Here is a 27923-nt window from a genome sequence, read left to right as displayed (position 1 = left end):
ACTGTAATTCAAAATGGTGGTTTCAAAGTATTGAAATGTGTTATGCTAACTTCTGCAAAATTCCAAGGTTTCACTTATGTTGCAGGCATGCTTGTTGTTTTATCAAAATTTGGGTATGATTTACAAGTGGGAGTTATACATGCCATTTTTATTGTAGAATCCAAACTGTACTTTGTTGTTTACCCTAAATTGCCTCATTTCCCCCCACAACATGGTGTGCATAACGTCAATAATCATCATGTCTACTTCAACATTATGAGGAACTTATGGCTTTGTCCTATGATGCCAAGGAAATTCCAGTGAGAATGTCAAATCGAAGCTTCCACATATACAAGTAATGATTATTTTCAAACTTAGAATACTTGTATGTTATTGGTAACCTAACACATTTGTTGCAGAGCTTTAAAGGCAATGACAAAGCCATTAGTTGCTGCCACCATTCACAAAATAAAGTTGGAATGCAAAGTTCTTGGAAACAAAGTGCCACTGCGTGTTTCAATTTTGGAATTTCTGGGCAGTTACTTCAATGAAAATCAATCACAAATTTTAAAGTGCATTCAAGTATGTATATAATTTGTACATTTTGTATTTCGTATCTTTATATATCTGCTTATTTTACAGGATGACTCACTGCTGCAGGACACAATTGAAAATGGTGACCCAAATCATTTTATAATTGCTACAGGTATGATATGTTATAAATGGTAATGTGTGCTCAATTATTTAGTCTGATGATGTGTTGCTCTTTACAATTCCAGGCAATTCACCGGCATCAGGCAACAAGTTCTTACTAATTGTTGAAAGAAACCAGATTTATGAATGCTGTGACTATTTTACAGCTTTCGCTGGCCTCTTTTGCTCATTCTGGGTGTTTAACATAGAGTATCCTCGAAGTTCACAGGTATCTCTTGAATTTATCCAACGGTTTGTAAGATCTTGTTAATAAATATATATATGTGTGTGTATGTGGGTATAAATATATTTGACAAGGTTTAATTTTGATACTTAAAACTCTATTTGGAAAACTGAACTTTAAAAGTATTTGGTTCTTGTAAAACAACAAACATTATCTTTTGTGCAGGTACTAAATCAATGGATCAGGGACTAAGGGGAAACGAAGGTGTGAAGGTGGAACGCACCCAAAAGTACTGGCCCTTGGCAGGTTAATCCAGTCTGCACAGAATACTGCTGCTTGATTTTCACTGCATATTACTTGGTGTTTGTTAAAATAAACATGTACTTGACAGTCATTGTGGTGCAGTGTTTTACAGGTATTTTTACAGTAAAATTTACCAGGATATTTGGGGTAAAAACTGCTGCCAGTGGTTTAGCACGTACATTTTACAGTGATTATGGCAGTACATTTTACTGAGATCGGACACGTATTTCTTACGGTGAAATTCACGTATTTTTATTGTTTTTACGTGAAAATACACGTAGTTTTTTACTGTGAAAGTCGCAGTAGATTTTACGTGTTAAACATGTAAAAACTGCTGCCAGTGGTTTTCACAGCAATTTTTTTTAACAGTGTAGTAAAGCCATACAAAATATCGTTTAAATCTAATCATAACCTCGAAAATGAGAGACGTGCATCATAAGCGAACGCAGGGCATGACCGCTTTAAAAATGATTTTTGCGCTGTCGAATTATGTAGCCTATAAAAGCTCCAGATTTTAAACGGTTTAAGATAAACACAAACGGTTTTCACAGGTCAACTCTAAAATACATCCAGTAAAGGCATACAAAATATCGTTTAAATCTGATCATAACCATCGTAATGTCAGAGTCCTTTTTGTTGAACCTAATCCAATACACTAAAGCCATGACGAGGAGAATAATTGCTGCATCAAATTGAAAAATGTTAAAGTTATATTCCTGAAAGCACCCTAAACTTATCTGAAACCTTATGAAAACAATTGGTTTAGACTAGCAAACAAAACGTACCTAAAACCATTTTGCAAATTGAAGTACCATTCTCCCTCCAACATGTTGTCCAACTTTGTTGTTGTGTTGTTGCCATATTGGCCTGCAAAACAAGCATAAAATGAAATCTAAATTGTATTTCTTCCGACGTGTATCGACAATAAAACAATTTTGGTTTAAACAAATCTGACACCGCTTTATTGTACAGACATTTTTACACCGGTGAAATAAGCAATAACCGCATACCTTAAATATTTAGAAATTGGATATATTTTACTTACCTGTTGTTTAAATTTGATTAAAGGCAAAAAAATCAAAACAACCCTGACCAATAAAAATGCATTCCCTCCGATAGCAATCATTTTTTTTGCTTTGGCGTTAACATCTATTAAAATATTTTAAGAACTGAAAAACTTACTTTAGTTAATGTTGTGGATTTTACGGTTTTACAAAATCATTGTTGCACGATTCTTACCTTTTTGGGGTAAAGGAAATGGATCATTTACGTAAGGAGGTGAAATTGTAGGAAACGTGCTATTACAAGGTTTTGAACCAAACAGGGCGAAAAAAATGTTGACGGAGTTTTTGGGAACAAATACCAAAGCCACCAACAAGATTAACTCCAGCAAATAAGAGAGGTACCGTAATAGATCAACCTCGAGTTCGTTGGGATATCTCTGTTTTAGCATTAAAACAATTTGTTGACACAGTGCCAAGAGATAAACTGTTGCCGTCACCCAACCAAAGGACAAAGCCAAGCCTGGTTCCAAGGATTTGTCGTCAATGCCATTGTACATGTCAGACGTAAAAGCAGACAATGCAAAAATATACACCGCGCCTGTTATTTTTCCAAAAAAAAGTTATTTTTGCTTAAAAGTAACAACATTCACAGTTAATTTATTTACCTGCTATGAACCCTAAAATTCTGTACAATCTTGTTGGTCCACCGGAAAGTAAACGAACAAAAGTTACCGTCCTGTCCTCCTCATCGTCATGTTGCATATTACAAGTTGCCGTTTGGGCGCAGTGGTAGGCGATTTTAAAGATCGGAACCCAAATAGCAAAACTGGTACCAAGGACCGACGAACAAACCATTGCAGAAAAAACACGAGTTGTACCGTTTTGATGCGCTACAATATAAGACAAATTAAACAAAGTATTTTACCACAAAGACTTGTTTGACAATTTTTAGAGTTTTAGACTTGGTTTTAAGGGAAAACCTACTTACCCGCCTCCCATACTGTCGTTTTGGGGCTGTTCCATCCTGGTATTGACATCGTTACCAATGTCAAACATAATGAAATCGCCAGTAGTATGATTGTTACTGTATCCCATGAATTATTCCATGTCTTCAGATACTTTACTTGAGGGCTCTGTTCAGCCCCTCCGTGACTCTAATACATAATAATGGACTTTCAGGTTAAAGCACACTATAAATAAGTACTGGTTAATTTTTGCCTTTTGCATTTAAAGACTTAAAATTTTAGCTTGGTTTTTGGCAATTACTGTAGTATACTATATGACATCCGTTCGGTTTACCGACGCCCAGGAACACACTGCACCAAACGTTGCACTGAGTCCAGCAGAAAACGCAAGAAATAAGGTGGTTTTTACGTCATTAACAGAATTGTCCTCAAGACAGGCGTAAGCAACGACACCAAACTGCAATAGAAGGCCTGTGTAGCAATAAGTGTGTTATAGTTAGCAATACTGGTAACGTTAAGTAAAATGACAACTATTTTAAAATGCATCAACGTTTTCGCGTTCTGTTAAAGTATCACAACCTGCAGCAAACTGCAAAAGTGCTCCTACTTTGGGGTGGTTACATCCTTTTATAATCATGGAAAATGTGATCAAGTTGAAGTACAGGATGCCAACAACAGCAAAAGGTAGTTGATTTTTCGGTTTAATATCTAGACAAAGTATGTGTCACCATTACAATATTTTTAGCCTACATAACTTATGTTTAAACTTAACTGCGCAACACGTACTTGGGTCATCATGAGCAGCACTCTGACGAAAAACTCCAAAAACCATGTAAAACATGCTCAGCGGTTTCGTTTCGTGATATGCTGGAACCAATATTTCAGATATAGCTAGCAGTAAAGAACAAATGTTCAAAATAACTTCCATAAAAGCAAAACAATGCACCAAAGTTGGTCGTCCACACAAAGTTTCATTTTCAGATGTTGAAACTTCGATGTTGTTTACTAATGGATCAGATTCATTTATGTTATTATCTGTTGCGCTTTCATTACAGCCTGCAACCACACCTGCCATCTTAGTGAAAAAGCCAATGCCTGACTAAAATAAAAGAAAACATGATAACTTAACGGCAACGTTAAAAAATATGTAGGCCTAGTAATGACTGCGTAAACCATTTTTATGTCGAAAGTTTTGTTTAATTACAGTTTATATTACGATTAAAAACTTTTTTTAATTGATGTAATTCACTTTTTTATTATTTTACCTCTGTAACAAAAAATGTGTTTCAAACAAAATAGAATACGTCAAATATTGTTTCCACGATAAAGCCAGGCAAATTCCTGTTTAAAATATATTACGTATCAGCCTATATCGCTTTACTTTCACGCCAAGATTAACTTAAATTGGTTCTGGTGTGGATATAAGTTCAAACGTACCATCCACATCTAACAACTCCTAGAGTGCAAAACTTAGATAACGTACTGCAGTATACCTTTACACCATGAGTATTCAAAACAACTTAGTTGCAGCGATCTTATTTTTTGAATGCATTTCAGTCACTATGATGTATTAAATATGTCTGTAGGGCGTTTACATGCAATAATTCTCATACTGAAAATCACGCCAAACAACGAACGTAAAAATAACCTTAGGTGCAGTCGAAAAGCAAACATAACCCTGTATGATGCTAATGCAGTGTTTACTAAGTTGTAGGTCATTTTTGCACATGTGATCTTATAATGAGTGGAATTTAACTACAAGGTGTATTGTTAATGTTGACATTTGGTTCCAATTGGACTTGCTCAAGCATGCCGCTGATTTGTGGCTTAATATTGCAATAAATGTTTGAAACAGCTAATGCGAGATTTATGAAGCCCAAATGTAGTACGCCAGGGGTCGGCAAGATTAGCAGTTCAAATTTTAGCGAAGAATTATTTACACATAAAATCGTAATTTATATGACGCGTCATAAAAACATACCTCGTGTGCCCAATCCCCTGCAATACGCTTTAGATGGCCTGAGTTCCAACCAACATGCCGGCATTGTATCACGTAGCCGATATTGTGATTTACAGCGCGCTTACCTGTTTGCGTGAAGATCTGACCTCATGTGCAACAGGGCATGTCATTGCCTAAAATGCGACAGTTTGCTTCGTTGACTGTTTTGTTGTTGATGTTGTTTTAAGCTTTCGTACGTGCCAGATGTATCTACACAATACACTTTCTACTAAACCTTGCATATTTTGGCGTGTTCCATCTTTCGTTTCCAAAAACAAACCCATAATGGCCTAATGATTAAGAGCGTATGCGCTCTGGACGCGATCTTGTTTGGAAGGCCAACTCACACAGTCAGAATTTTAAACCTTCCAATTTTTTGGTGTCATGCAGATGATTTGAGACTCTTTGGCGTCTTGAGTTTTTTAAACAATCGTACAATAAGCTCGGGGTTCGTTCGATAACAATATAAAAGCCACAAAACAGTGTGCACTGTCTGCAAATCTCAACAACTTTTAGAAAAAACAATGGGGATCCATACTCGGGGAGCGCTGGGATTCAATCCGAGAAAAAAAAATCACTAAACCAGCCTTGATGTCTAACGAGTTGTTACAAATGTTTCTGCGCCGATTTTCATTTATTTTATTTAAAGGTTTACATATTAACCACATGCAGGACGGTTTGTTCAGCTCAATTTCTGCTTACTCTGTTTCAAAGGCAAGTCTACGCAAAACAATATGCCTAGACATGCCATTAAAACAGAGGCAGAACAAATATGCGTCAATGTGAAAAGGTATCTTCTCTACTAGAAATCGTAAAAACAATGTGCGACGCAGTATTCTTACCCAAAATTACGGGTTTTTTTCAACAATCTGTTCCTGATTGTACAGCACTAAGGGAATATTGATGAAACACTTGATTATCGTTCAATGAATGTAAAATCAAATAACCAATTTAATCTAAAGCTAAAACCAAGTCCCTACCAGTCTTTTTTCTGATCATTTACGTGAAATTAGATATCCCGATTCAATTTGACCCGCGACAGCAAATGTGACATCCTGTTCGCAGCAATACATTGAAACGACCATACCGCAGAAAAATGTGACAGTTGAAACGAACTTCCTTTTCCCTCGCGTGGATGTAATGTCTACTGATGTGACAGCAAAATACCCTGCAATGACAGTCGACAGCAGTTGGAGAAAGCATGTCATAAGTTCAAATGGGTTAAGTCAGAAGAACATTGTTAGCAACAAAAGGATTTTGATTCGAAAATTTGTATTTGTGCTTATCAAAAGACAGTTGTAAACGAAAAGCTCAGAGTTCATTAGTGAAAGCAACTTAGTCACAGTACGGAGATACTTTGAAAAGAAATAGACAGAACCTAGTAACTAGTATAGTTACTAATTTGCAGTAAAACTTGACGATTAAACACAATGTATACACGGCAGTTTTTAACTTCAAAATATATACCCTGAGGGCTTAAAAACATTTTTTGTGTAGGCGGTATCAAGATCATACTGGAACGTCAAACATGTGTAAATTTGTCGGTATGATTTCTATTGTCATGGTTATGTTTCTACATTTTGCAAGCGGAGGTATGTTGCTTTTGGTAAATGTTTGATGGTTATTTATTTTGTTCAAACCGTTATTTTGAACAATACGTTTTACCGGTTACAATTTTACAACAACAAAACGATCGGCTTATGAATACGCTTCTAAAACGTATATTTCAAAATAATATTCCTAGAAAAAAGTGTAGACTAGGTCAAATTTGGAGCAAAACAAAAAAGAAACATAAAATTTTACCTGTGTTTAAACGATACATAAAACATATACTTTCTACATTCGAACCAACGTTTACATTTAACGTATACACTAATGTCATAATTTAAGGCAGCATAAGAGCATTGAAATGCTAAGGCTTATGTAAATAGATTTGTTTTCAAATATAGCCTTTTTAAGTCAGCATACGGCAGAAAAAAAGATGAGTGTTTCTATATGTTGGTTAGCACATCTGACATAAATCTGTTTACAGTTTATAGATTCACATGTGATGATGGTACCACTATTAAAACAAATCGCTTCTGCAGCGAATTTGTCGATTGTCCAGATGGAAGTGATGAAGTTGGGGTTGAAGTAGTTAAGAATGAGTCAAACATCCGTACCGAATTTCTCAAGTAGGTTTAGGCCCACAAAACGTTTACCGCTACATTATGTATTTCATTCCTGGCTGTGCGTGCTTTTAATTTTTGTTTATTTCGTTTTTAACGTTGTTGTTGCAAAGGTCATGCGAAGTTTTAGTATTTCTAGTCATTTGGTCTAAATTGTGCTACTATTAACTTCAACTTTATAAAGAGTAATAAAATATCACAGTCGTCTACCGCAGTAATCTAACCCAAAAGTTGACAAAGTGAATTGGTAGTGCAAACTAAATGATGCTCTTCTGATAAATGTACTTTTTAACCGACGTTTTAACGTCCCATTCAAATCGCCTTTATCAGCGTATTAACACTGCAGTCTTCTGCGGTATAGTTGGAAATTGGATAGAAAACGGTTCTTTCTTTATTGTACATTCACCATTGGTGCGACTTCATCAACGTTTAAACGTACTTTTTGCACTCTGCTTGCTACAAGCATTTGGTTAAACACTTTGATTAGAACTCGCGTTTTGACTTTGATCAGAACTCCCAAGAGCTTACGTTTCTTATCTTTTGGTTTATCGTGCCATGGTTTGCTTTTTTCGTTTTGTTCATTTTGAGTTTTACGAGCCGATGGGGTGTTATTATCCCGTTGCAGGTATTCTGAATAGGGCATTGAAGCGTCAGTTAAAACAATACATTTGTCAGAAGAGCATCATTTAATTTGTATATCATTCCAGCGAAAGTTTACTTATCGAATTTTAGGTGTACGTTGCCGCGTTTGCTTGGGATGCAATCCACTTGTGCGATCCGCCGATCCGAATACTGTAAGGGAGAGATTGGCTGCAATGACAAGACTTTGTGTGATGGTTGGTGTCCAAACTATTTCCGTTGTTCTGACAAGAGCTGCATACAGAGGTCAACCGTTTGCGATGGTGATGTATGTAACGACTGTCCAGGAATAACGCATTGGGACAATGGACACGGATTTAAGTGTCCAAGGAATGGAAGGTCTTGCATTTTGCCTCAAGTTTTACTTTTTGACGGAATAGCAGATTGTGATGATGAGACAGATTTGTGCTATGTTGTAAGTGGCAGCAACTTAGCTGGTGATCCAAGGTAAAGTATATCAAATGCTCTTGAATGCACAAATTAATTTTGTGGACAAAAGTAAACGTTTTTAAAACTTCTCAATTTCCAAAAAATGTAGTGTTGAGTTTAAAATCAGAAAATAAAACATAGTTTACCGACATATGGAATGTGCTTGCACGCGAAGCATAATACTATTTTGTTGTTATTAAACATGTTTCATAGTGTCTTATCGTTGTCCAGCTCAGTTTTGGGTTAGTCGGTAATAGTTGCGTTGCACTTGTTGCAGACGACTGTGTTCTTGGTGCAACTGCATTTATTTCTATTCGGTTTGTTCATTTCTTCTTTGTATCTTTTGCTTTGGGACTCATGGTGCCATTTATTTTTATCTAATATTGATGAAAAGATTCAGACGTATTACAAATTATTGTATTGTCATTGAGTACCCATAATTTTGAACTTTTATAACACTTCTTTAATCATGCATACGTTTCTTTCTTTTGCAGAAACATTACAGAATCAGCAGGCTTTTTATTTAACAGCACGTTATGTTTTCTGTGCAACGACACCCAACGTACGATCATCCATAGATCAGGCGTGTGTGATAAAGTCATCGATTGTCCTGATTTGAGTGACGAGTGTCAGTGTGATGGGGAAACGCCTGGTATTTGTCGTCATGTTAACGAGTACCAACAAACTCCAGCGTAAGTGACACTTGCATTGGCAAATATATATCAATGATCAACTTAAAGTTTTTATATTTTGAATTCTTTACAACAAAAAGTAACATTTATCTTAAAAACGTTTCATGCAAAATGACATTTGGTATAAGATTACATACGTTTTATTGTTTTACAGCCATGCAGTTTGCGCGCACAGGGTTGTTCATATTTGTATATGAGTCAGCCTCTTATTGGACCATTGGCAGAATTGTTATCAAAAGTTTAGTTTTAATACAACGCTCTCCGCAAAGAAAATAATGCAGACGGACCTATTAACATCAGTAATATTGCAGTTGTAAATATTATTGCAAATACATTAACTATTCACACAGGTTGATCCAGAAATGCGATTGCTTTGACTCTGATAATGTTTGTCACAACTATCTTACACAAAACGAAACAAACAAATGCTATAACAACCCAACAAAGAGATGCAATTTCACATCTTCTTGTTCCACGTCGGTCCAGTGCGACCAATTATGCCCATCACACTTCCGCTGCCCAGATATGACTTGTTTACCGAGGTCAACTGTGTGTGACGCTGATATCTGCAATGACTGTCCGAGTTTTCAACGATGGGAAAATGGTCATGGGTTTAAATGTATAAAAAACGGAAGGTCCTGTGTTTTGCCCCAAATGCTGCTTTTCGATGGCATAGGAGATTGTGATGATGGAAGCGATTTGTGTTTTATCGACAATTATAATGGCAAACAACTACTTAATGTTCCCAGGTAAGTGTTGATTGGAATTTAGTTATTTTGGTTACCAAACAGCATCAGGATTAAAAAGTGTCAAGCCAAAATAGCCATAGTGACATTCCTAGAATATAATTACACATAACAAGCACCAAAGTCAACACACAATAATGCACTGTTCTAAATATTCTAAACAAAAAGATACAAGATACAAGTATCTTTACGTGAACCCCTTGTTCACTGTTGTGCGGCAGGAAGTCACATCCCTTCTGTTCGTTGTTTTTTCACCTGACAATGACAAAAATAAACTTTGAAACGTTGTGATATTTTACACTCAAATACTGGATTTTATCTTTTTGCTTTAAAAATCAGCAGGTTTTGGGCATAAAGGTGTGCTACAAATTTATGAACATGACCACTTTCTTTCAAACTGAAATTTGCGTTTATGCTTATAAAGGATTAAAGTACTTTTCGCCGTTTTTATGTTTAACACAACGTCAACAAAAACGTTTGACTTAACCGCTTTTCAAATTAACCTCCAAGTACAATTCAACCATTCACCTTGCATTTCTGTAGTGACATTCGAGACTCTCCATTCGCCAAGTTCAACAACTCTTTATGTTTTCGTTGCCACGACAACTTCACGATAATCTCGAGTAGGGGTGTATGTGATGGCGTCGTCGATTGCCCCGATATCAGCGACGAATGTTTTTGCGGAGGAGAAATCCCGAAGCTGTGTGGTTACGTGACTTCATACAAGACCCTGCCAAGGTGAGTAATTAGTGTGATGCTGTTTGTACAAATTTTAAGATTAACCTTTTCAAAGTCTTGTGCAACGATGCGACTGCTTTAATGACTTCGGAGTGTGTCTCAACTATTTGAGTGAGATTGATTCATCTCACACGTGCAAAAAGGAAAAGCGAAATATATGTGAGACAATCGTCCATCCGTGCGGAAGTAGCGTTGCCTGTGACCTTGAGTGTCCTACACACTTCCGTTGTCCAGATATGACGTGTCTGTCAAGGTCAACGTTATGCGACGACAGCACATGTAACGATTGCAAGGATCACGAAAGATGGACCAACGGACAAGGTTTCAAGTGCATCAGAAACGGACGAATTTGCAAACTTCCACAGATGCTAGTATTGGATGGTGTAAAGGACTGCGACGGAGGGCAAGATTTGTGTTATGTAGATCAAGAAGGTCGACTGTTGGATAACCCGAGGTGGGTTGTGATGGTATTCTTTTAACACGAAGTTCTCAGTCACAAAAAAACGCATAGATGTAATTTCATTTCTCAATATGTAACTAATACCACAGTGTTAGCCCATTTAAGGTATCTTAACCATCCGCAAGGAAATGTGTCTTCATAAACTGTCATTTTTCATCTTGTTTCGTACTCTTAAAGTCCATATACATCCATACCCTTTGACCTATATACATGTTACCAAACTAACTGTACCCAACTGTATATGCTGCCGTATGTAAAAAAAACACACTTAATGGAGCAATCTGTACTCCATCTGTTATGACAAATTATGTGAATTTAAACGCAACAAGTTGTATGAAAACTTAACAGAGGCTAACGTTTTTGTTACAGTGATATAAGATCTTCACCATGGGCTACATTTAATCACACTTTGTGCTTTGCCTGTCTTGACGGAACGCTTGTTATACCAAAGACAAGCGTATGTGATGACATTATTGATTGCGCAGATCTCAGTGATGAGTGCTTGTGCGAGGGACGCTTGCCCAAAATATGCCAGCGACTTCAACCAAAGTAAATATGTTTAACTAACTTTGAACCATTGAAAACGTTGAATATGTGGTTTATATTAAAGTTTTCTAAAAATTGATAGTAAAATTGGCCTCCGAAGTTATATACTGTTGAATGTCCCTACTTGAAAAATATGATTGTGCTCTTTTGACGATACATGCGTATAGGTTAATTAACCTTTGAGAAGCGTGTTAGGACCGAATGTGCTTTTTATATGTATAATATGATTTAGTGAGAAAGTTAGAAGATTATCACTCAACTGCACAGAGGGAAGTTTTTTCTGTGGTAATGGAAACTGCGTAAAACGACAGATGGTTTGCGATGGAAAGTTGGATTGTGAAGATGGATCTGACGAAACGTAACCATAAAGTGGAAAGTTTTTCCTAACTTGCTCGGGAAAAGCTGTCCTAATTTTAAAATTTTGACGTAAATCTGAGACGTTGATGCTAAAACCACCTGCAACATAATAATAGCAAATGATTACGGTCATATAGATACAGTTAGTCATTTAATTGCATAACGATTGTTACAAAATGAAAGTCCAAACAGTTGGAAAATATCCTAATTTTTTTGATATATGGCGTGATATGAAACTGAATTTAAGGTGCTATCTCGATACATTTGGATAGCCTGTCGGCTTGTACAATGCATTTGTTTTAGTTCAACGTTATGTGGTGGGACAATTCCCTGCAGCAACTCAACTTTACCAGGCGAGGATTGTAGGTAAGGATTGAAGGACGATATAGAGTGAAAGCAAAATAGTAAATCTTTAAAACCAACCTAACAATGAAACAGATATAATTTCCAAAAGTTTAGGTGATTTATGTAACCAAATCATTTTGTTATAATCCATCAGGAGACTTATATGCACCATTAGCATGTAATGGTGAGACAAAGATCCTACATTTTAAAAAAGCTAATTTTATACGTAACTACGTCTAATAGACTTAATTGTTTGATGTTGATTTTAATCCATGTCGTGCAAATTCGACATTTTGATGGTTATTTAGGTCCCCGTTTTGTTTTAACAGCATGAGGTGAGAGGGGTTTAGTTGTTCTTTGCGTTTTTTTAATTTCTGTCTACGACACTGGATCCCAAACTAGTGGCTAAGGCCAAGCAGTGAGGCATAAAAAGTTGATATAATTGTTTCATGACTGATTTTCAAAATTTGGCAGTGTGTAATGAACCATAAATCGCTTTTAACTAGATATTTAGCTAATGAAACAAAATATGTCGAATTCACGAACCGATTGTAAACAAGAACATTTTATTTGTTGCTTCATCGTAGGTGCATGGATCTGTCCGCAAACACGTGCATTCAGAGGATAGCCACTTTCTGCAATGGGCGCAAAGAATGTGTGACGACACCTGGCGACGGTCAATCGTACGACGCCCTGTCGTCAGATGAGTGCAGTACAAGGTGTCCGGAAGTTTTTAAAAATGCTGGTCGAAACAACAAAACTAAGTTGTGCACTAAAACTCAAAGTTCTATCGTCTTCGAGTGTATGGATAGTAAGTTGGAATGTATGAACTTTGTTGAAGACCTTATTTTAGTTCTATTGGTAAAGCAACTGAGGATGCCTTTTTTAAAAAAATCCCACGAAAATTTTAGGTCCAACTGGCGGCGATTGCCTGCCACTCATTTCGAGAATTCGTTTGCCGTAACATTTTATATGACTTTTTCAGACCTAGGTTTTTCTGCCAATTTACTTTAACTGTTACAAAAGTCGAGTTGAGTTTATTTCGCTTAGGGAAGAACACATAGCGACACAATTGCACTTATGGAGTATGGAGCGCGAAATATTGGATGACAGGATTGGTGGATAATGACTAAACGCGCTACAGTTACGAAGCGTTATGTGGCGGGTTCCCACCTGAGAGTAGGTTTGGCTCATTATGAGTCAAACATGGCTGGGAAGGAAGCGTTGATGGGACCAATAAATTGACCCTTTGGGTAATGCTTGACAGGACAACAAAAAACCTGTAGTTTCAAGGTTGCGTAAACCCGATCACTTACAGACCTTTTACAGTTTCCATTTTAAAACTTATTCAAGAATCTACCAATAGGGGGTTTTAACTCAAAAGAAACGAGGCTATCCATATGTGATGGTCGGGTGGAATGCATGGACGGTTACGTCGGAGATGACAACTACTACTACGGAGATGAAGACCCGAATCTTTGCACATGGAGGGAAGCTTGTGAAACTGTGGACGGTTTGGTGAACCTGGATGAAATAAAACTCTGCGACGGGTTTGTTGACTGTAAAGACGGTAGCGATGAAAACAAAATATCTTGCCCAAACCGGGTTTATTGCTCTACGCTGGATGGTGCAGCGGTAAGAATTTGCTGTTAGCAAATTGTTTATCCGAGGTCTTATTCGTTTATAGCTGGTCACCTGAAATCTAGCAGACACATATTTAAAATTGTTTGATCTACTGGAACGAATTTGCCGCTTGTTTTGTTTGGTCTGATGCGGAAACTAGAACAAAATATTCCAAAAATTATCAATTTTTAGTTCTCGAATACATTTAAATATGCGAAGTTCTAAAAAAAACTTGACCAAGCCACAAACATACGCAGCTCTCCATGTTTTGGCATTTAGGTATCTATTTCCGAAAAACAAGTGTGCGATTACAAAATCAACTGCGATGACGCCCAAGACGAGTTGAATTGCACAGAGGATGGGAGATTCTACTGCGAAAACAAACAGCCTCTTTTTGTGCACAGAAAGAAAGTATGTTAGTCGTCTCACCAGAATGTAATGTTTGTTCTGCTTTCTTCGTCTTTGGTTAGTAACTTGTTTTTTTTCAGGTATTTAATAGCGTTGGAGATTGCTCTGACTGGAGTGACGAATGTCCATCAATCATATCTACAAGTGATAACAATGTATTCTCATCACGATACGAGCTAATAGCGAACCCGCTGCTTCGAATCGTTGTGTGGATAATGGCCATTACTGCTATAGTTGGAAACACGGTGACAGAAAATATTCTTGTTTTGTTGAAGCTTATCGCTAATATATACATGTAATGTTTTATATTAATTATATAGCAATAAAAGCCATACAAATAGGTTGCTCAGAAGTTATTGTAAATTGGGAGGTTTTGGTTTTTTCCACCTGGGTTTAAGGATTGTAAAGAGCATGGTTAAGTTTTTTACACTTTTTTAAGCACTTCAAATGCTCAACTTATCCATAAATTTTTCCACAAATATTTTTTTTGAGTTCACTGAAGTTTATTACATCAACAGGTCTTGAAAATACTGATCGATATAAAATACACTTTTAAAGGGACTGACCAATTTTGCAGATTGTCTTTGCAGAAGAAATCAAGTATTTGAGTCGATTTCGACAGCTGTCTGCGTCATCAAGAGCCAATCACATTCTCGTTCTTAACTTATCCATTTCCGACTTTTTAATGGGCATATACCTCGTCATGTTGGGTGCTGCTGGTGCTCGTTACAGTGGAATATATTGCAGTAACGACCTTGTGTGGCGGTCAAGTGATGTTTGCACAGCTATGGGTGTCCTTGCCACTTTGTCCAGCGAAACTTCAGTTCTAACTATGCTGTTGCTAACAACGTTTCGTTTCTACGCGGTTTGTAAGGTAAGAGTTTATTCGTCAAAATGGACGAGAAATTAACTGCATCATCAATCATAATGTCATGTTAAATGGGTTCTGATGAGCTATTCCATCTGAGATAGTGTTTTTACGACAAACTTTATTTGAAAATTATCTTCCACTTCTACAGCCCTTCAAAGCATCAACGAGTCCCAGTTTAGGGCTTGTCATCAGCGTTACAATATTGGCGTGGTTGATGTCATTCATTATTTCACTGTTACCACTTACGGCGTCTTTTGAACAATTCTTTGAAAGCAAAGCTTGGATAAATGACCACGGAGTGTTTCGCGGAGTCGTCGTAGAGCTTTCAGGTACGTCATGTCGCTTTGTGGGTATCTTCAGACATGCTAGTTTTAAGCACAGACAAATCAAATTTGCACTCACAGTTTTCACAAACACACTGATCAAATAGGTAGGTATAAGGCTTAAGGACATGTTTACTACTTTTATACTTTCAATTTAAACGTCCAAAGGTGTGAAAATTCTTTTCGCTTTACCTGTGTTTTTGAAACTATATCTTACCTGCAACATATTCTGTGCAACTATATTTAAAAAAAAATATTTTTCACATTATGTTGGGTGTTTTTCGAGACGTGAGTATTTGTTATCCGACGTGTTTGCATTTTTTGTATTCTTAAATTGCAGATATAAAGACACTGTTGGAAAGACTAACCACATTTTATCCAAAAAATGCAACAAACATGGGGAATATCAGTGACTTGGCAACATCGTGGCACAGTATTTATCATTTCTTGGATGAAAACCATCCCCAGTTGTTGCCGAAGCCTTCCGGTTATTTTGGGTAGGAAAAAAACGAAAAAACAAAACACACAACACTTTATCTCCACCCCCGATTTTTTTCCCTGATAAGCAAAATGTGCTGTTAAATATTGCCAATTATCTACCGTATTTACTGTTACGTATTTTTACAAAGTTGTATGGTACAGTAAAGTAAAACTTGTTAATCAAACGTAGTGATGTATTTGGCATAATCCATTTTTTTAATTTTCTCCAGCTACTATAGTACCAACAGTGTATGCATCAGCAAGCTATTTGTTACAACTGCCGACAAAGCCTGGCCCTACAGTCTATTTGTTGTCGTTTTTAACTTTGCCGCTTTCGTCTATGTCACTTTGATGTACCTGGTTATTTACAAAATGTCGACAACAAGCAGAAAGAACGTCAATGCGACTTCAAACGCTCATACCCTCAGATCAAACAAAGGTGTGTGTTTCAACAGTTGCTCAAAACAATAATTTACTATAGTTGTACCTAATTTCTGCTAAAATTAGAAAGGTGAAACATAGGCTATGACTCTTATAATGTACTATAACTTAAGAGTAAATTCACCTCATTTTGTCTTAAGAAATGCAGAGAAAAGTTATGCGACTCATCTTTACTGACTTTTGCTGCTGGGTTCCTATTTCAGTGATGACGTTCGTGCACTTTGGGGGAGTTACCCTGCCACCTATTGCTTACGTCGTTTCCGCTGTTGTTCTACTTCCGATTAACAGCGCCATCAACCCATTGGTTTACTCCACGGTTGTGGATAGAATGCGCGTGAGGGCAACCAAAGCCTTAAACACTGCGTTAAATCGGCAAAGCCATGGTAGCGTTTAAATCATTGTTTCTCAAGCTTGTTTCTGTATCGAATGGCTTGATTATTTCTAAACGTTTCTCTTAATAGAAAGAAATAGGTAATGGTAATACCTCATAGCGAGGCATCAGTTCATCAAATTTTGATTTCATGTTATAATGAGTCAATACTGGAAACCATTCCACCAACAGGCTTGTATTGGCCAAATAAAAAGTTATTTGACTAATTGTTTTCGTCCTCGAGAGCGTCCTGGGTTCGAGAGAAAAAATCAATATTGCTTTGTGTGACCTCAAACCCTATTGAGTTGATTTTTTTGCTTGGTAATAAAACGTAGCGACAAAAAAGTACTAAAACAATTAACACGTCGGAAAAACTTTGAAACGTTGTGGAGCAAACTGTGAGGGGGGTAATACCTTGGAAATTACGACATCGACGTGAAACATTATTACGCAAAAACCTAGAAATGGAAAAATGCTAACGACGTATCTTATACTAACTGTGTGGTAAACGAAATTATACTCAAAGCGGATTTATTTCTTTAAAATGTATAGTGACCTTAGGCACGCCTTGTTTTCTTCCGTTTATTGCAAGACACTAATTCGAATGACGCGTGCACTCATTCCAACAACGCAAGTTCAACAGAGCGTTCACTTTAAATCATACACGATAACGCAAAGGACAAATCAATAACACGACCGAAGCGGGTCACTGTTGGATGGTGAGATACGTTTGGATGACGAACAGATTAAACAGTATTGGCAAATACTTGCGACGTAAAACTTTGTTCAATAAAAGTTTTTTTTTGAGCGGTTATCGTGCCTTGTCGTCTATTTATTTTAAAACAAGTATTTGGTATGTTTACGAATAACTTTAAATAGACTGTCATTATGCTATTTAAGTTAAATGGATTACGGCTGATGGTGTGGCATCAATGCTGATCTCTGCAATGCGTAAGCAGCAAAATTACTCTCTGGGTTGAACAAATGTCCTTGTACAGTAACTTAATATGAAAACGTGATAATCCGTGATGTATGTCAAAATCTTAGTAACAGTATCGTAATAAATAGGTTGGTAATTATTTTGCCAAGTGGGAATAAGCAATATGCACCTTATTGACAAAAGAACACGCAACCCTGCTTTGATACACGCACAGAGCACGGTTTTCGCCCGGATTGTAGCTTAATAGCTTAAGCACACACTAATTTTGTTTTACCTCGTGACGCAGAAAGCCGACGTCACCACTATCAAACATTGTAGTAGAACAATAATTGGGCAAGGTAAGATATCTAGAATCATAAAATATTTCAAACACTTGTAGTTTTTATTACCAATGAACACACCAAAAAATAGGTGAACTTAAGCCGGGACCAGTTAACTTACATATATATTTCTGCAAATATCATGCAGAAAGAATAATTTCCCAACAAACGCTCAACATATTTAAACATTTTTTGGTTTTATATATTATGAAATACATGCAAGTGCTGTCTCATTCTGCGATTGGGCAAATCTTTTGACTTCGGATTTTTACAATAAATAAGTTACTTGATGGTTTAAACTTTAAACTATTAGGTTTAAAAAAATTACCCAACAATCAACCATCAAAATCAATGTTCAATATACAGATTTTTGTTACTTTTTTATTCAGTGCAGTTTGTTGCATAACAAACGCAGCACATTCTATGATGTTTTAAACCAAAAGCTTATCAGGACATACATTTCTTCTTGTTTTAAGTTTTTAGACTTGTCTCGTTTCTCTTCTATCAAAGTTAGAGTCTGAGTCGAGGTCAGTGATGGAATTGCGGTCGGATTCACTATTTGGACTGGAGCTGGTGCTGGGCATTGGGTTTAGAGTGGGAATGGCTATGGCACTGCTGCTGTCGTTGCAGTTGTTATTGTTGTTGCTGTTGATGCTGTTGATGCTGTTGTTGCTGTTGTTGCTGTTGTTGCTGCTACTGTTGTTAGTGTTGTTGTTGATGTTTAAGATACCTTTTGCCCAAGGGTAGAAGCAACAAACAAACCAGATCAAGTACAAAACTGACAAAATTATTGAGAGAATGAAGGGACAATCGTAGCTCCATGTACCACCATCGACACCAAGTAAAGAATCGACCAGCAAGGCAGCATTCGCGAAAACAAAGATAGCTCCTATGGTTGGTTACAAACAAAAAAGTACAAATAATGTTAGGTAAAGATATGTACAGTGAAGAACAAACGTATCCCATGTCATTTTGTATTGATGGTTTACTATAAATCTAATTTATGGACGCTTTTATGGTAAATCGCCTACTGCAATGCAACATAAATCTTAAATAAATTCACTACAGTTTGCAAGAAGGTGCGGCCACAATAATTTTTCTGAATCACGTAGTTACCTCCAAGAAGCATAAAAGATTTGGCGACCATCCAAGCGTCCCCGATTCTACAACAAAAGTGTCCATATAATGGAAATATTGCAATTCCAAGGCATCCTAGCGATACGTAAAGCAATGTTGCAAAACCTTGCAACGAGTGGCATAGTTTTTCTGAAAAAGGTAAGCTTGTGCCATAATAACGAGAACCCTTCTTTGAAGAAAAAAACTTACTATGTTTATATAGAGGAATTGGCTGATTGATTTTCCAACCCGGTATTACTAACACTGCAATTTCCAAAAGCAACCCAATCAAAGGATACTATGCATATGATTGGCGGTCGGGCGTCTGGGGGAATTTATCTCAACGACATACAGACAAATATCCTTTAAGTTAATGATGATTTGACAATTTTGACAACAAAAAATCATTATAATGTAGTTTTTGCAGAATAATTGTTTTTTGGAGCGTCGCATTTAAGTGTGAATGTAACCAATTAGGATTGTGAGTTAAATGGACAGTTTAGCAGTAAACTTGACAATGATAGCAATGAGTATCATAAGCAATTAACAACTCACCAGAAAGAAACATCAGTGTTCTAAAAGTTTTTGTAAAAATGGCTGGAACTGAACCATCAATTTTTTTAAAGAATGTTCGACCGATGATAAAAATCAATATCGATATCCCTGACCCAATAAATGACGCCAATGACATTCCGCCGAGAACACGAATGGTATTAATCTTTTCCTTTCTGACTAAAAACAAACTGTGTGTTACAGTGTGTTTTCTTTGGCTTCGTCTCAAGTGCAAGACCGGCACGTCACCATCTGCCATTTCCCCCTAATCGCGGTAGTTCATCTTTTTTATCTTTAATATATTGTTAGTTTTTTTTTAATTAAAAACATTTCAGGCATTTTAAATTGCATAAATGCAAAACATGTTTTAAAGTTTGTATTTGTTTGTTCGTTTGACTGTTTTTAGTGCGGAGAAAAACTTTTATTCAGTCCTAGAAGAAAATTACGTTAGAGGTCACTGCCCAATGGCAACAGCTCAAAATAATTGGGCGTTAATAGGTTAAAAAAATAGGTATCACCTAGGTCCAAGAGAATGGTAATCCGAAAACCGAAAACAAAGGTAAACTATAGCACAAATCGAAATTACTCCCTCTTTTCAACATAACATTTACTGACAAATAAAAAAAAATACAAGACATAAATACATTCAGTTTTTTTCCAAAGTTTCGTAGGCGGATCCTTCCAACCAGGCAATAAAACCGTTATTAGTAAGAAAATCCATGCCACTGTCAACAGTAAAACGGAAGCGCAATCCCATTTGTTGTCAGCCTTCTTGAGATACTTTTCCAGAATACGGTTATATTTTTCCGCATATAGCTTTATGGATCAACACAACAAATTAATGGTTATTATCTGACAGCATTTCGAACCTGTTTATTTAACTTCACTTTATTTATGAGCTATTTGGTCAAATTTTCCCATGAAATATAGTGACAAGTGATAACTTATTATGTCTGGCAACAGTAGCTTATATAGAAATATAGTGACCTACCCTTTTACAGTTTTAGGATTTTGACAGAATGCCCCCAAAAAGGCAAACAAATGGTACAGTAATGCAATTGCCATGGTTGAATTAGTGTCACATTAAAAATCCAAACTGCCAAAGTTGGGTAAACATTTCTGGTACAGTTAGCAGTAGCCAAACCGTCCTTATCATGCAGCGCTTGTCCATCAAAGTGATAAAACATTCAGTGTTTACCACAAGTATGGACTTTAACCGGTCATGTATACCGAGCTCAAGAAAACAGATGAATGACTCGCGTAGTTAAGCTTTCGTTTTTTCTTGCAAATGTTTTTTGGATGGTTGTAGCATGCATATGTGCTAATTGTGATATACACAAACAAAGCCTACCTTTGCAAACGATAATAATGCCTGCCAGGTTTGTAATAGACCGGTTGCAAACGCCAATAATAGAGCGAGCCTTAGGTCACTTTTGTTATTATTCACGAAGAGGCCGTATGTGAGCACACCAACTTGCATAACCACTCCTATAATAAAAATATAATAATAATAATATTAATAATAAAACGCCGTATCGGAAACAAACAACATTCTAGGTTTCATATAAAGCACATTAACTTGCAAGTAAGTAAACTCTATGGTACCTGATAAAAACTCAAGAAAACATCCAAACCCTGATTTGCCCCAACCTTTGAAGATCCAAGACAAAGATGAAAGTACAAAAAACGAGATCCCTACCACACTGAAACCAGCTTGCGCTGCTCTTCATATGTCTGCATTCAAAAATAATCACATGTACGGACTATATCTAAATTAAAAGTGGGCGTCCTGTATTTGCTTGGCCTTGACTCACGTCAGCCCCACATCAGTTTTGAAAAGTTTACGTAGGATCCAAGTTTAAATGCGTTTTATTTTATTTTCAATGATAATACCTAAACCTATGATATACCCTTTTAAATGAGTGTTAGTGCTTTTTGCGCAACCTAATAAAACTTAGCTAAATGTTAAGTTGAGTTTATTTCGTTTGGCAAAAGCACATATGGGGCAGACACGAGCTATAGAAAATACCGAACAAGCGTTTCGTCCACCAGGTTGCATATTTAACAAATTTGTTTCAACTGGTGTAATGCTAAACAAAATACCAATTGTTTTTTTCAAGAACTTATATTTTTGCTAACATTTCGCCCACCAGAACGGTAGGGCTTCTTCAGAGCAATGACTAATGTTTTGCGAGTCAACAAGCGAAAAAGCGCAAGCACAGCGGGATTCTCTGAAGAAGCCCTACCGTTCTGGTGGGCGAAACGTTAGCAAAAATACAAGTTCTTAAAAAAAACTAATATTTTGCTTAGCATTACACCAGTTGAACGACAAATTTGTTAAATTAGACAGGAGTTATGGTGTTACTAGATTTCGCTCAGGATACGAGCCGCTCTACCTAACTCGTGTAAAAGATGCAAACTCCTCGCATTTAAATTTGTGTTTGGTTTAAGCGGCTGTGTTTGAGAAATTTACAGCCTGTCACTTATAGGAGGGGTCGGCAACCTTTTTTCTACTGCGGACCGTTTTTGAAACTGAAATATTATCGCGGAGCGGCCTTCAAAAAACTACAAATATTTAGCAATAAATACGCCTAAATTAGTTCATAATCACCGGAATAAATGGGCAAAATGTTTGAAAGCATTTAACCTGAAAAATTATACGGCCCGGTAACGAACTCGTCGCGGACCGGCACCGGGCCGCGGCCCGGCGGTTGCCGACCACTGACTTATAGTATTTCGACAACGATGCGAAATACCTTATCTGTCTATTTAAACACGGCAAACATATGAACCGAGGAACTTCGTACCCAATTGGTCTAGGATGAACGTTTTCCAGTGCTATGGCGTCTGTAAACCTTAGTACACTAAAACCAGACTGACATGTTTGTGTGCAGAAACTTACAATTATCCAGGTTGGCAGCGCCTGATTGAAATATGCCAAAGACCATATAAAACATGCTAATGTCTTCATTGCCCACTTTGGCTGGAACCGCAAAGGTGGCGAAGCGAAGTATGAGGATCACCCAAGTCAGCAATTCTTGCAAAATGTCAATTTTATTCACAAAAGTGTCCAAGTTTCTTTCCTTTGGCATTTTCAACTGTTTCACTGCCCTTTCTGAACAAACAAAATTGCCTGCAACGTTGTGTACACTGCTAATACTAATTATAATTGGTAACTTTTTAACAAACCTGTCTGTTGGTCAGATTCTTGTTAAATCATTGCTGCTAAAACTGATCAACGTTTAAAGAACAGATGCTTGCTGAGTAAATGTTTCTTGCTCCCCAGTGCAAACCAATCATGTAACAAGAATCTGACCAACAGACAGGTTTGTTAAAAAGTTACCAATTATAATTAGTATTAGCAGTGTACACAACGTTGCAGGCAATTTTGTTTGTTTTTGATTTTTTATGGCTCCTGCGATCGGAAATAAAAAATTACAAAAATAAAATGTATCTTTCAATTATAATGTACATATAGTAACGAATTATTTCTATTCTTACTTATATAGCAAAATCTGTGGTAACACGCAGCAAAGTTAAATCTTGTATGATTTTAAGCAAGTTCAATTTGAAAATGAACATTTTAATTGGTTATAGACATTGAAAAAAATGTCTTTGACCCAAGGTTGTCTTAACAGTATTAGTTTTTGATGATGTAATGTGTAACAACTGAAGAACCCATAACTACGTTACTCCAACCATCGCAAGGTATACATAATGCAAGTATAGTTCAGAGTGGATATTTGATGGAACCCTCACTAATCAAACCTACGGAATTTGGCAGACTCCAAGTACAATATCTATGCTGTTTATCCTTATCGGACACAACAGTTGATTTAAGGTGATAAAGCATTTCGTACTAAGCGTTTATCAAAAATGGACTTTAAGCGACTATGCATGCTGGATATGCCAGATAAGTCTGTTTGTGTTTGATTGACTATTATTCAAGTCCTGATCAGCGGTGTCGCATAGTGTTTATGTAGGCTGTGTTATGGATCTGGGCTATTTTTTTGCAAATTGTATGAAAAACCTGGCGATTCGGTGCGACTGGAAGGCCAGAAGCTTTCCCTATGGTGGATGCCACAGCGCACTCTTTTCCAAGAGCTTTGCTCTATTTGGTATCGCGATACAGAACCCCACAACCGTTGTGTCAGATAGAGAACGTCAGTTTAAACCAGAGGTTCCCAAACTGGGGTCCGCGGTCCTTTAGGTTTGAGGGGACCGCGAGGCGATTGAAGTAATTCTATAATCTTATTTGGCGTCAGTTTGTGCCACTAAATAAGTTTAAATCAAAGTCGAATTGAGAATCGACTGTCTCCATTGCTAAACAATGGCCTTTATTGAATGACAACTATAATAAATGCAATTGTTCGCGCACAATCGTAATGTTTTTTGTCCTGTTTGTGATGTCACATGCTGTCTTTGGGTGATTATTATGCGCAATTTTGCACAACTGGCTAAAATCCTGTAATCAACTTTTGTTTTTATGAAATACACATTTAGGCTTAAGGACCGCGAGCCCTCGAAATAATGGCAAGGAGAACGTTTAGAAAATATTAAAAAGTTTGGGAACCACTGGTTTAAACCAACACTTTGGGCCAACAATGGAAAAGTTATTAGGTGTCCATTGGTGGAGGTGGTGGCGGCGCTGGTGGCTTTATCACAATTAAATGGGTAGAGTTGCGCGGAATTCTTTAATACATAGACGTGGGTCTCGGGTGTCACTCGTTTCTGCTGTGGTGCAAGTATATCCTTGTTGATTTGCTTGTGGAAAGCTTTTTGTCGGTGTAATGGGATTTCTTTTTTTGTGATACGCTTGATCAAGGAAAAATTGTTTACCCCCAGCAAGAGTGGTTTGGTGTTACGGGGAGGGGCATACGGCGTACCAGAGCGTAAGCGGCGTAGATTTTGTAAAGGGTTTACCTACTGACTTGAATCCCTCCGAGCGAACTTTGCAGTTGATTAATGGTTTAATGAGTGAGTGTGATAAAACCGTAACAAACCTATTTACCAAGGGGAACCACCACAAAAATGTCAGTGTCAGCTATATTGTCCAAAACCTTTTTGACAAGGAAAAGAACACCGCACAATTATTACAGGAGGCAAGTAAAGATACAACGGCAAACGTTCGAGTTAAGTCCGTTTAATAAACAAAAATTACTCTCGAACCGAAATTTTGTAAATGTTGTTGTGTCGACTGACTTCTTCCAGTAAACGGTAAAAAAATGTTGGCAAGTATTGAGTTCTGACTTGTGGCCTAAATGTAATTCATAAACATGTGGTTTATACGCCATGCTGTATTTTTCCACAGTGTTTGCATATACTGTATACAATTTTGATCGTTTTGCTACCGCGATCACTTGCACCGTACTTGTTCACCTATGTCGCAATATAGTTGGCAAGTGGGTCAATGGCATTTTTAGTGCGTTGAAATATTTCAATTTGTTTCGATTTCTCGTTTGCTAAACCGTTATCGTGCCGATTTTGTTCCTAATCGTGTTGCATAAGAGCTCACACTGGTTGTGAACGACATTGTTGTCAATGATATCGTTGTGATGTTATTGCAACTTTAAAAATGTGATTTGTTCAGTTAGCGGCGGGACAAGTTTCTGCATGACCAACCCTGTTTGTGAGGCTTAGCCTTTTATTTAGTTTGCTACAAGCAGCGGCTAAAGAATAGAAAGCGCTTGAAGCTGGACACATATATAATTGCTTCGCAAGCGATTGCTACGTAAAATTTCGCAAATCTCTTTTATAGCTTCCGCTGCAAGATTACTAAATAAACTTTGACGCAACAAGAACTTTATCAATAATACAGAAATTAGTTCAGTGACTAGTTATTTCAACCGGTGAAATATATAACAATAAAAGTACACTTTGTGTTTTTATGGTGACACAACAACAATGATACCTCTTCATTAAAATATTTTTGTCCGATCCGCTGATGTGTGAAGAGTTTGGTATGCATTGAATAGTGAAGTTCATGCTATACTTTCGGCTTCTTCTTGGGCTTGATTTTCGGGTTGATCTTCGGCTTGAATTTGGGCTTGGGCTTGAAATTGGCCTTGGCCTTGATTTTTGGTTTGTAACACATCTTTGATCCAAGGGTATATGCAGTATATAATCCAAATAAAGTACACAACCGATGACAATGTTGAAAAAATAGAGGGCTCGTCATAGACCCATGTACCTGAGTCGACACCTGTCCATACATCGACTAGCAGAGCAGCATTCGCAAAAACAAATATGGCACCTAAAAATGATAATAAACATGTAACTTCGAGTTTATTATCACAGCTTCGCGTGGCGGCACGTTATTGACAGAAAATACATATGTCACACCATATCGAATCAAACAGCGACACTGTACATGCAACATTATATATTTGATTGCTGTTTTGTTAAAGCGACGAATGACAAATAGCCAGGATATTTAAGAATTTTTTCAATCCTCGGTCATTGCAGTTACACAATATTGTTTACAAAAGCAAAAAATTACCTCCCAAAAGCATGACAGCTATGAAGAGCATCCAAGTCTCCTGTCGTTTCTTTTCATTATTACGTTTGCAAACGAGTACTAAGAAGATGATTAATGCAAGACAAAAGCAGGCTATCGATGCGTAAACCAATGTTGCAAAACCTTGCAATGAGTGACATAATTTTTCTGAAAAAATAAAGCCGGTAATAATAGAGCTGGTAATATAGAACTGTATTTTGATGTTCAACACAGCTTACCATATTTATACAGTGGTGTAGGTTGATTGAATTTCCAACCCGATGTTACAAACGCTCCAATTTCAAGAACTAGGCCAAGCAACGGGACAAATAGGTAAGATGTCAAAGCCTTAAAAAAACACTAAGCGAGAAAGGTAATATTTGCTGAATCAAGGCTTAGTGGTATGTCTTTACAAAGTTGTGGGTTCTATTCCCGTCCCGACTAATTGTGTTTTCTTAAGCTCCAATTAGACCCTCGTTTACCAACCGCTGCAATCTTATTGATGCAGTATGCTACGATATATCGATACATTTACTATTTCCGATAAGACTGTTGGTAATTAAAATTTAAAACAGAATATTGTATTTTGCAATTTTGCCCAATTGCAACATTTATTGATGGAAGTTAATAAATTGTTACGTTTAGTTGACCTTATTATTCACATTTACTGCATAAATAATAAAATAGCTAAAAATGGATTTTGCCAATTTATCGTACCCCACAAAGCTCTGCTTCTTCTTTGGAGCAAGAGAAACATTTGTCGCTACAGCAACAATCGCCACGACAACAACAGTTGCAACAACAGCAAGACTTACACTGCGGAAAAGTATCTTTGCGTGTAAGTAAATGTCCTCAAAAAACAAATCAAACAAACACACATGTCAAGGGTCTAGATAAGAATTGGACACACATTATATTTATCTGCATTAAATATATATGTGCAGAGTTTAACTGTTTTTTTTTCAAAATGCACTAGTATTAAAACCCGGATTTTTAGCGAAAGTCACTTTTAGGAATTCATTAGAAGTATAGTGCAAGCATAGTAATAACAAATATTCTGTTCTAGTAGTTTCCAAAACTCATTTTAAATGAATTTTATTACATTTAATATATTGATAAATACCTTCTCAATCACAATCATCATTATTTTTGTTGTTGCAGGTCTCGCACACTTCAGCAAACTTTCTAACTTATTGAAGGACATTGCCATCTCCCAAATAAGTCTTTTAAAAACTAGAATTGGGGAGTCAAAACTTATTTGATTATAACAAGCAGTACAAATTATATACATTTTTAATGACAAAATAATGGTTATGACTAAATATATTTTACGCCATACAACGAATTCTGTTTCAACTAACAAACCTATGAACAACATTTAAGAAAAACAGTTTTGAATCTAGCAATTTTCGGCATCCCTTTATCATACAGTTCAAAAAAATATCTTTTAGAAGCAACAATTTACCAACCGTTAGAAACAAAACGTTTATTTTCCATTTGTACACTTTGCATATTCAGAGATGCATATAACTCTTGTGAGTAAGAAAAGAGCAAACAAATAAAATGAGCTTTTGTGTTTAAACAAGTTACCTAATCAATTCATGAATATACCCCACTAGTTTTATGCAATATCTTCCTCTTGTAATTTAACGAATGCTTGTGTGAATAAAGCTATTGAAGCTCCCATCAGACATACCAAAACCGTAGTCATGTCATTTTCGGCTGAGTTAAACAAA

General features: G+C 36.7%; 2 protein-coding genes across 2 annotated transcripts; both read left to right on the top strand.

The window, feature by feature from the left end:
- Nucleotides 1-29: 29 nt before the first annotated feature.
- On the top strand, nucleotides 30-1051 carry LOC145233001 (uncharacterized). Its single transcript, XM_080097664.1, has 4 exons — nucleotides 30-334; nucleotides 399-561; nucleotides 622-685; nucleotides 759-1051. The coding sequence occupies exons 1-4, from the start codon at nucleotides 267-269 to the stop codon at nucleotides 941-943; spliced, it is 480 nt and encodes a 159-aa protein (XP_079953790.1). The 5' UTR covers nucleotides 30-266; the 3' UTR covers nucleotides 944-1051.
- Nucleotides 1052-8016: 6965 nt separating this feature from the next.
- LOC145234701 (uncharacterized) lies at nucleotides 8017-17497 on the top strand. Its single transcript, XM_080099428.1, has 17 exons — nucleotides 8017-8381; nucleotides 8858-9055; nucleotides 9406-9804; nucleotides 10345-10539; nucleotides 10595-10993; nucleotides 11369-11548; nucleotides 11778-11903; nucleotides 12206-12268; nucleotides 12835-13058; nucleotides 13614-13882; nucleotides 14150-14281; nucleotides 14359-14523; nucleotides 14856-15152; nucleotides 15298-15478; nucleotides 15813-15969; nucleotides 16183-16391; nucleotides 16534-17497. Exons 1-17 carry the CDS (start codon nucleotides 8053-8055, stop codon nucleotides 16785-16787), a joined length of 3777 nt encoding a protein of 1258 aa, XP_079955554.1. The 5' UTR covers nucleotides 8017-8052; the 3' UTR covers nucleotides 16788-17497.
- Nucleotides 17498-27923: the final 10426 nt, after the last annotated feature.

The sequence above is a fragment of the Phallusia mammillata genome, chromosome 6 (genome assembly GCF_965637545.1).
Source record: "Phallusia mammillata chromosome 6, kaPhaMamm4.hap1.1, whole genome shotgun sequence".
Lineage (NCBI taxonomy): Eukaryota > Metazoa > Chordata > Ascidiacea > Phlebobranchia > Ascidiidae > Phallusia > Phallusia mammillata.
Note: the sequence above shows the minus strand (reverse complement) of the source record. Positions and strands in the feature narration are given on the sequence as shown.

Excerpts from the sequence above, each read along its gene's own strand:
- LOC145234701 (XM_080099428.1), top strand. The coding sequence starts at position 8,053 with ATGCAATCCACTTGTGCGATCCGCCGATCCGAATACTGTAAGGGAGAG. Across the intron at positions 15,153-15,297 it reads GTTTCTACGCGGTTTGTAAG|CCCTTCAAAGCATCAACGAG; the intron begins GTAAGAGTTTAT and ends CCACTTCTACAG. Across the intron at positions 15,479-15,812 it reads AGTCGTCGTAGAGCTTTCAG|ATATAAAGACACTGTTGGAA; the intron begins GTACGTCATGTC and ends CTTAAATTGCAG.
- LOC145233001 (XM_080097664.1), top strand. The coding sequence starts at position 267 with ATGGCTTTGTCCTATGATGCCAAGGAAATTCCAGTGAGAATGTCAAAT. Across the intron at positions 335-398 it reads CGAAGCTTCCACATATACAA|AGCTTTAAAGGCAATGACAA; the intron begins GTAATGATTATT and ends CATTTGTTGCAG. Across the intron at positions 562-621 it reads AAATTTTAAAGTGCATTCAA|GATGACTCACTGCTGCAGGA; the intron begins GTATGTATATAA and ends CTTATTTTACAG.